At 41.3% G+C, this 9,976-nt stretch overlaps 1 protein-coding gene across 2 annotated transcripts; it reads left to right on the forward strand.

Moving 5' to 3' along the window:
- The first annotated feature begins 1,128 nt into the window (after positions 1 to 1,128).
- Positions 1,129 to 5,090, forward strand: LOC119904816 (neoverrucotoxin subunit alpha-like). Of its 2 annotated transcripts, XM_038721497.1 has the most exons (3): positions 1,129 to 1,846; positions 3,674 to 3,720; positions 3,882 to 5,090. In XM_038721497.1, exons 1-3 carry the CDS (start codon positions 1,791 to 1,793, stop codon positions 4,487 to 4,489), a joined length of 711 nt encoding a protein of 236 aa, XP_038577425.1. In that variant the 5' UTR covers positions 1,129 to 1,790; the 3' UTR covers positions 4,490 to 5,090. The 2 variants fall into 2 exon arrangements, with proteins under 2 accessions (XP_038577425.1, XP_038577424.1); XM_038721496.1 differs by lacking the exon at positions 1,129 to 1,846 and having other exon boundaries at positions 2,376 to 3,720.
- The last annotated feature ends 4,886 nt before the right edge of the window (positions 5,091 to 9,976 follow it).

Consider the following 9,976-nt stretch of genomic DNA (forward strand, 5'->3'; position numbering starts at 1 on the left):
TCCACTTCCTGGTGGTTCAGGCCAAACTGTAGGTGTCATAGGTGATGTAGACTATGGGACTACACAGAAGCTACGCTGTTGCCTGACGTTCACCTCCTCGAAAATGTAACTACACGTCTAGTCGACGCGGACCGTAAGCACTGTGATTGGTCTGGCTGGGTAGTCTTGCAATGCCTCCAAGCCGACCAGAAGTGTCTTGTGCTTTGTAGTAACTTTTACTAGCGGCCAAAACAGCGGCTGTGACACGGTGGATCAATTTATTTGACCATCGCAACCCAAGCGAAATAACTCGTTTCGCCGTTAGAATGTGATCCATTCGGTTGGTAACATTTGAAAAGGCTATACCAGCTGCATGTATATAATTTTACCCCCAGTCACGTTAGCGGAGCGCTAAACTGGAAGTTAGCCTGCTCGACCAGCAAAAGTGAGCACAGTGGACGCTGTAGCGCTACTGCCGACTAGCGTTTGGGGGTGTAATTGCAATATGTCAGACACATCCAACGCACAAGTATAATTGCCTGGCTATGTGCGTAGCCTACGGCGTGGCTACGTGCGTAGACCCTACGCAGGAGTATAAATCAAGCTTTACAGAGGCCAAATGGACACCTGGAGTTGTTTCTCCACTTCCTCCTGGGACTTTTATTGCAGACCAATAAGACTAACCTTTAAGGCCTGCTGACACAGACAGAAAGCAGCTCACAGACCAACCTGATAACAGTCGAGTACATCAAGATGAAGTTGCAGGAAAATCTCTCAGAGAGATCTTGCAGAGAAAAGCATCAACTCTCTGAATGAACATTCTCTAGTGGAGGAGATCCAACAGTCCCTGAGTTCAGGAAGTCTCTCCACAGATGAACTCTCCCCTGCTCAGAGGTCAGCTCTGGTCTTCATCTAACTGTCATCAGAAAAAGATCTGGATGTATCTTATGTGAAGAAATACTCGGAGGACACTCTTCAGTTGCTGCTGGCAGTGGTGATGGAACTGCACATTTTGGAGTGGTCTTTTATTGTGGCCAGCCTAAGGCACGCCTGGGCAATACCCATGCTGTCTGATCAACATCTTGATATGCCTGTGAGGTGGATGGATTATCTCGGCAAAGGAGAAGAGCTCACTAACACAGATATTGACAGATTTGTGAACAATATTTGAGAGAAATAGGCCTTTTGTGTACTTTGAGAAAGTCTTATATCTTTGAGTTCAGCTCATGATGAATGGGGGCAAAAACAAAAGTGTTGCATTTATAATTTTGTTTCAGTGTATTTCACTGTTCCTTCAGTCAAAATGCAGGTTTAGTCTCTGTTGAGCCCCTGGAAAAGCCCTCATAGAGTAAAAAAGCTTTGTCCACAAGATTTTATTTTATTCAGCTCACAGATGAACTTCTTCAGATACAGAGAAGTTTCACTGCAACTTTCTAATTTTCATCTTGTTTGGAGTAGAACAAGCAAGGATTTTAGCTAGTGTAGGGACGAAATAATATATAACCAAAGTTGGTAGCCCCTTACCAGTTACCATCTAGATAAAGTTGATCTTCAGCTTCAATAAACAACTTTAAAGTGTTTAAATTTGATTAACTGATAAAAATACAGGTCCAGCAGTTCCCTGTGAGTTTAAGTGTAAGCTTAGATCATTGTTCTTTATGATTGCACTTTAGTCAAGATTAAATCTATATCAGAATGACATTTTAATTCTTGTTGAGTGTCTCTTCAGACTGAGCAGCTGTAACCTCCTCAGCTCCCAGTCCTCTAGTCTGAGAGACCTAGACCTGAGTAATAACCTGCAGGATTCAGGAATGAAGCTGCTGTCTGCTGTGCTGGAACTTCCACACTGGATACTGAACACTCTCAGGTATGGAGAGGAGGAAGACTGTGGGCCTGGATCTCTAAGCTGATAAACACTGACTCATCACACTGTTACAAAATAGTAGCACATAGACTTCAGACTAGAGCTGCTCATCAGCTGGAATCATCACACACAAATGTTCCAGGGCTGAGAGGAAACAACTTGTCAGTAGGTGAAAGATTGTTATGGAAAGACCAACAGAAACACAAGTTTATCTTTTCATCTTACCGTTTACACAGATCTATCTCATATTTAGATCAGGAAATGAGAACGGAAATAAATATAAACTAACTATTTATATGTTCATAAATAAACAGATCAACAGTTGTTTAATAATGGAAGATAATGAGTCATAGCCGTTGGCCAATAAAAATCTTTCCCCGAAATGAAAGGAATTATTATTTTGTTGTTTATTTCACATACAGACGATAGAGATAATGATCATTACATCAGAAGAACATATGCAGCAGATGTCATGTATACAGAGTGAGGAGCTGAAGCTTGTTTGTTGTATTTATAGAGAAAACAAACTTCTGTGTATGAGAGCGATTTAAGTGCATATAAATGATGATGTCAAAGTCAAATAATACTGGATCACAATCCACTTTGTATTGTTCACTTTTACTTCCATATATCACAGTCCATTTACTTTTTAATTCAACTCTCCGGAGTTGTTATGTTCACCAACAACCACCAGGTGACATCTAAGAGCGAGTGTAACAGTATAATGCTTCCTGCAGAATGTTGACTGAAAAGAGGAAGTACAGTCAGTGGTGGTCAGAGTAAAGAAAATCTTGGTAAGAAATAATTATTCAGTAATAACAAATTAATCATCACCAGTTAGGTATTGTAATACCTCAGATGCTGTTAAGATTTCCTGTAACCTTTCTCAGAAGAGTACCATTTGTTTTATTTGAAGTGCATTTGCATTCTAAGAGATTGTTTTGTCTCACAGGGATCTGCCCTTGAGCTGAGTTACTTACTCTATTACATGTATTTTTAGTAAATATCTCTAAGACAGCTGTTGATTGTTACTACTTTATTATAATATACAATTTCCAAAAATACTTGAGTAAAATTGAAAATAACCATTTCACAACCCTACTCAAGTAAAATATAATACTTAGGTCAATAAACTACTCAAAGTACAAGTTATTTTTAATACTGTTTAGTGTGTGCAGGTCAGAGATCTTCACAAGTCATTTTATGCAAGTCCAAGTGGAGTCTCTTTTTGGAATAATAAGTAATAAATCTCTCCCTGAGCATGAACAACATGTATGCCAGATACTTCAACTCTTGCTGGAAAATGAAGAAGCTGTATGTTAAACTGAAACCTAGAGAAACTGACCCTAGAGAAATTGCACCACTGGTTGGAGGGTACTGGCCATTTCTTCGTTGTGTGGATTGATCATAAGAATCTCATATATTCAGTCTGCCAAACAGCTAAACTCATATCAGGCTAGGTGGGCTTTTCTTTTTGGGAGGTTTAATCTGTCTTTGACATATGGTCAAGGTTCCTGCAATGTCAAGTTAGCTGCCTTGTCCTGCTAGTATGTCTCTAAACAGACGTGGATCCAGGGGATAAAGTGGGTGTCAAATCAGAAAAAGACAGATAGATAGAAGGTTTGCACAGTGATTTCATTGTACCTTAGTATTTATGTTTTGATACACTAAATTGGGGTGTTTCGTATCTTACTTTTAAATACAGTACATTTTGTATCTTTGCCCATCCATGAGTGTAGAGAATAACAAACCTCTGTATGAGTGTGATGTAACGTTCATGTTTGATGCTGAAAGAGGATGTGCCGGTTTGACACCCCTCTTCCCTTTCAGGGTGAAGCCTAGTAGAGTCCGATGGATGAGACCAGGTCTGAGGAAGTGTAAGCATGTTTTTCATTTGATTCATGAAAGCATCACATATTCAACCATCTTCACACTGACATCGCTCATTCAAAGCTCTGATGTCATCACCAAATGTCAATCAGTGAACAGATGATGGATTAATAACTGCAGGTTTATTGTGTCTCGTTCTCTCCATTAGATTCCTGTGAACTCGCACTCGACACAAACACACACAGAAAGATCAAACTGTCTGACAACAACAGGAAGGCGACACGTATGAGAGAGGATCAGTCATATCCTGATCATCCAGACAGGTTTGACTTCCAGTGTCCTCAGCTGCTGTGTAGAGATGGTCTGACTGGTCGCTGTTACTGGGAGGTCGAGTGGAGAGGAGGAGTTGAAATATCAGTTATTTACAGGGGAATTGGAAGGAGAGGCGACAACACAGCCTTTGTGTTTGGAGGGAATGATCAGTCCTGGAGTCTGAGCTGCTCTGATGATGTTGGTTACTCTGTCTGGCACAATGACAGAAGAACATCTTCCTCCTCTGACAGAGTAGCAGTGTATGTGGACTGTCCTGCTGGCACTCTGTCCTTCTACAGAGTCTCCACTGACACACTGATCCACCTATTCACTGAACCTCTTTATCCTGGATTGGGGTTCTGGTCATATGTTTCCTCACCGTCTCTGTGCTCTCTGTCAGAGGGAGAGTCTCTTCCTGCTAGAGAAACTTTCACTGCTGACCAGATGGTTCAATCTGTACTGGATCTCGCACAGCTGATGTTAGTTAGTACCAACCTGATGTAAAGTAGTATATGCATCAGTGTTAGTATAATAGAGATAGTGTCACATTCGTCTGACGTCAAACAGCTAAAGACTCAATCTGCAGCTTTTCACTTCGTGGAAAAGAAACCTCTGTTCATTTGTTTTCTGCTTTCCAGTTTTGGGTTGTTGAGTTGTGTCCTGTTTTCTTTTGAAATTGTTGGAAATCATGGTGCCTTGAACACTCCGTTGTGTACAAAACGCACTGCATTTTCTCCAAATGGGAGAAAAAATACCTCAGAGCCCATTGGGGAACTTTGCACAACGTTTCAAGTAAACATGCAACTGATATTGAAAATAATGTGTGGTCAGATATTATAACAAATGTGGGGAAAAACATCAGACGCTTGAAGGAAATGTATTCAATATTAAATATAGTCTGACAACAATCGATGCTGGAAGTGGAACCATGTGAATCATCATCTGCTCATGTTGTTGAGTGTCTCTGCCTATTAACTGATTTGTTCTGTTGTGTTCTATATTTCTGTCTGTACCTGTTTTTTGGATTTGTTTATTCCCCAGACTGTCCACCTCATCTGTGGTGTAAGTTGCAATCACTTGGTTTAAATAAACACGGAGAACTGTACCTGCTCCGCCTGAGTGTTCTGCATTTGGGTACAAATCCCGTAGTCCTGTGTGTCTGCACTTGGCATTAACGTGACACACAGCTGCCTTCTACTGCAAAACTGGAAGAACCTTAGATTGACAGTATTTGCTCTATAAAGTGCTTTTTGCTTTCAGTTTTTAGCTTTCAGGAGTCAATCTCAGAATGATGGTGTTGAAAGGACAGCATTGCTTTTCATCACTTTCCAGGAAACTGAACAAACATTTCCTCTTGTCCTCAGGTGAAGATGCTAACGATGGTCATTCAGACTTGGCCATGGGTGGCTCTAACGACCATGACGACTGTCATTACCACAGCCAGGAGCACTAACAAACCAGCGATATCAACAATCCTAGCTAACGATCCCACAGGTTAAATAGAGTTTCCCTACCAGTCAGTCAAAACTGAAGAAGTCTCTTGGAGGAGGGACGAAACATCTTCTAATATCTTCAACCAAGTCCAGTTGCCCTTAACCTCAACCTTCGCTGGATAACTATGACCTGGATGACTGAGAACCTTCACAAACCTCTGATTATCTCGTTACCATGGCACCTTTCAGTGTGTTGAATATATTAATCAGCAAGTGACCATTGTGTCCTCAGAGTTGATGTTTTAGAAGCAGGAAAAATGGGCCAAGCGTAAGGATTTGAGTGACTTTGACCATGGTCAAACTGTGATGGCTAGAAGACTTCGTCAGAGCATCTCCAAAACAAAAGTGTTCCATGAAGAAAAACCTATGAACTGGCAACGTCTTCATGCATGTGGGGAGCGAAGACTGGCCCGTGTGGTCCAATCCAACAGATGTACATCCTTTAACATCACGTGGCTGGCCGGTTGTGTGTGCGTCGCTTACCTGGGGAACATATGGCACCAGGATGCACTATGGGAAGAAGGCAAGCCGGCGGAGGCAGTGTAATGCTTTGGGCAATGTTCTGCTGGGAAATCTTGGATCGTCAATTTCATGGTTGTTACTTTGACATGTACCAACTACCTAAACATTGTAGACCACACCCTTTCATGGAAACAGTATTCTTTTATGGGGGGTGGAAATAACTGATTTTTAGATGCATCGCGATGTGCACTTGAATGATTATGAATCGATTCACAAATGTCAATCGATTATATAGAGTTTAATTGATAACGTAATGTTGATGAAATGAAAAGGCGGAACTTGGAAATGAGGAAGTGCAGCTCTGACCGGACCAGACGGACAGACTAAACTTTACACATAATCAATAAAATCAATGTGTAACTAACGTTAACGATTTTAACCTGCACTCTGTGCTGCACAGTAGCCACGTGACAGGTGGCAGTAGGTGACGGTGAAAGCAGCAGAACAGAGGAAAGATGAGCGATATGCTTCAGTCTGGTAGTAAATATACAGTGTAGTTCACAGCGTGTTTGTTAATTAAAATCATTTTAAGGATGAAGACCGGAATGGTATAAGGTGCTAAGGGTTAAGTTGGCTCCTCTGTTAGCCAGGGTCTACAATTGGGTACTTAAAAGAACAAGAAATGCCTCCTTCATGGCGAGAAGTAATTATATTCCTTTATTCCTAAGGTGGGAAAAAAACGACAAGAATGTGACAATTTGAGACCTATTAATGTTTTGAATGTAGACTATCAACTGTTCACATCTGTTATGGCAAGAAGGCTTTAAAAATGTTTACTAGATCTTATCCACCTTGATCAAGCTGGCTTTATTAAGCAGAGACAAACGCAGGATAATATTAGGAGAACATTATATTTAATTAAACATGCCACAGGTAGTTGGATAGAATCAGCCCTGATTAGCTTAGATGCTCAAAAAGCTTTTGATCCAGTTAGCTGGAATTTTTTATATAAAGTTCTGTCTAGATTTGGCTTTTGTAAAAATAATTCAAACATATAATAATCCAACAGCCAGATTTAAAGTAAATGGGAACCTTTCTGCTCCATTTTCAGGGCTGCAGGAAGGGGTGTGCTGTTTCTCCGCTCTTGTTAGCCAAAGACCAGAATATATACCAAATCCTTACGTAACCGATATGAAACCAAGGGCTACTAAAACCACGTGTTGTTTAGACGTGTAGTTCCATGTTGTCCTACCAGAGAGCACAATACACTAGAGTTATAAACAGACTGTATTAGGATTGCTACAGAGTGCTACGTGCAGTCCTCGCGTCCCTGGTAGATCTCTTCCTGAAACGTCCTGAAAACGTGTGTAAACTGTGAACAATTGCTTGTATGAAATGCAACATAATAATATGAAACTTTGATTATATCCACACATCTACACCGATAAGACTTTTGCCGGCCGAGTAGGCTAACTTCCGGTTTAGCGCTCCGTTAACGTAAATGGGGGTAAAATTGTAAATGTGCTGCTGGTGTAGCCTTTTCAAATGTTACCGACCGAATGGATCACATTCTGATAGCGAAACGAGTCATTTCGCTCGGGTTATGAAGGTCAAATATATTGATTCAAATGTTCCTTCAAAGCACGGGGTACTTCCGGTCGCTCGGAGGCATTGCGAGGCTACCCAGCCGACCAGTGACAGAGCTTACGGTCCGCATCGACTTGACGTGTAGTTGCATTTTTGAGGAGGTGCACGTCAGGCGACGGCGTATCCTCTGCGTAGCCCCATAGCCTACGCCGTCACCTACGCCATCGATTTGACGCAAAAGTATAAATTACTCATGTTGTATGGTTCTAAATTTTATGTGTCGAATACAAAAGTTCTGGCCTTAAATTACGATCCCCCTATGAATAGGCATATCACTAAGAAATGCCGGTTAAAGTGGGACGAAGTTTCTATTAAAGATTTAGGTGTATATTTACCAAAAGACCTGGCAAACTCATTCAGTACCAATTTGTTCAAATTAATTCTGTATTAAAGGCAGATGTGGGAAGGTGGAATGTTATTCCATTCCTCAGTTTATGTTTTAGAGTATGTTGGGACCAGGACAGTCTGGTAGAACAATGGTATGAATGTTGTGCTGACATTTGGATGATGTCTGTAGAAGGCTGACATTATGATGATCCACAATGACACAATGACAAAGTCCCTCTACTCATTTTAGGGAAAAGCTCATTGATTAGGACATAGTAATGTTGAGCTCCACATTTAAAACCTGAACACATCTGATTGGATTAGAAATGGATTTTTATCTCCATCATTTATTCTTTATTCAGATTGAGGGGCAGCAGTTTGTCAGAGATCAGCTGTTAAAGTATTGTAATCTTAGTTACTGTACTCATTATAGATTTTGGTTTCTTAATTTGATATGAAACTCGGATATATGGTATTTCTGGACTTGCACAATTGAGTTTATTAGTACACACAGTAACTGTTTCCTTATCATTTGTTAATTCAGAGCAGAGGATTCCCACCTGCATGTTTCCAGGGTGAGACAGGGAAGTGCGAAAGAGGAGAGGTGTAAAACGTGCTACGACACGTGTGTGTGTGTGTACTGTCATACATCTTGGTGTCGATTAAAGCAGATTGTTGAAGAAGAACTTGTAGCTGCTTATTACCCATAGGCCAGAAGGACAGGAGAACGCTACCAATCTAGAAAGAACTGTTATAGTATAATAGTTTAAACTGAAGAAGCTTTGATTTTAAGAAATATTGTAGATGTCTTTTGTTCCCATTTCCCCAAAGTTCATCCTGACATATTTGGCATCTTTGGAAACTTGAGTGGAATCTTAAATCAGTTTCTGTGGGTTTTTCTTTGTGTTTGGCTGCACAACATGAATTTGTATAGCTGGAGCCACTGGTGGAGCTGCAGAGTTTAAGAGGTGAAGTCACTACGTCTTTATTGAATTAGCAGCATGTTGTCATTAATATTAATGAGAGCTCTTTTTACCTTTTTGTATTTCTGTCAAAGACTTCTTGCTCACCTCGGCGGTCGCCTGTAGCACTGCAGCAGGGAGCAGGCCGTACCGTAAACAAGTAGCATCCTGCATCTTAGCTTTGACATGTCTGAAAGCAGCCCTCCGGTGGGCAACTTCTGGGGCCAGTCCTGAAACATGTGCACCCTGCTCCCATGATAGTCGCAGTATTCCTCGCCTAATAATAGGCCGTGGAGGTGGCTTGGGGTCCGTTGGTTTGTGTCCGAGGCTTCAATAAACCCGATCACAGATGGGCAGGAGGTTTGGCTGGGCGGACATCCCCAGAGTCTCGCTGAAGAAGTCTGTGGTCCTTCTGTTCCCTCCAGGATGCCTATCACATGTAGGTTTTGCTGGAGTCTGTGAGATTCCAGGTCATTTAGCCTTTCACATATGTTAACATTACTCTTAGCCAGTTTGGCACAAAGGCTCTCCAGAATTGTGGATCTCCAATCTACGTTTTTAACATCTGCCAGGCGACCACGAGATAACCATTGATTGTAGGGTATTAAAAGACGTGTGAGTCTCTTCCATGAACTTTTCAATTAGGCCAATCAAATTAGCCAGTGTAGCTTCTGGTGTCCTTTCTCCTCACTTCTGTCAGCATGTTAAGAGGAAAGTATGATAAGACATTCAAATAAATTTGCTGTGGTGAAATATGAGGTTTGCATCAGATTCTTGTCAAGAGTTCAAGGAGCTGGTCTGGGACTCATCTACTCACTATCTGTGCTCAACAGCGCCATGAAGCAGAGCAGTAAAACCCTGAGCTGTCTCCTCCAGTCAGAGCTCTGTGTGTTGGTCATGTGACTGAGAGGAATGATGAGAAATAACACAGCCTTCACAAAGCTCTGTTCCTGCTGCACCTTCAGATGTGAACTTGTACTAACACAGCAAACTCAACACATTTAGGACCTAAAACATGTTTGAGTTCTTCTGAAATTGGCTCTTTGAGTTTCCTTGTTGAGCTACAGTGGAGGGAAACAAACACAAAGAGGGAACTTGGT

This window comes from Micropterus salmoides, unplaced genomic scaffold (assembly GCF_014851395.1).
Source record: "Micropterus salmoides isolate LMB-PRFRI ecotype aquatic unplaced genomic scaffold, ASM1485139v1 Ms_hic_scaffold_1567, whole genome shotgun sequence".
NCBI lineage: Eukaryota > Metazoa > Chordata > Actinopteri > Centrarchiformes > Centrarchidae > Micropterus > Micropterus salmoides.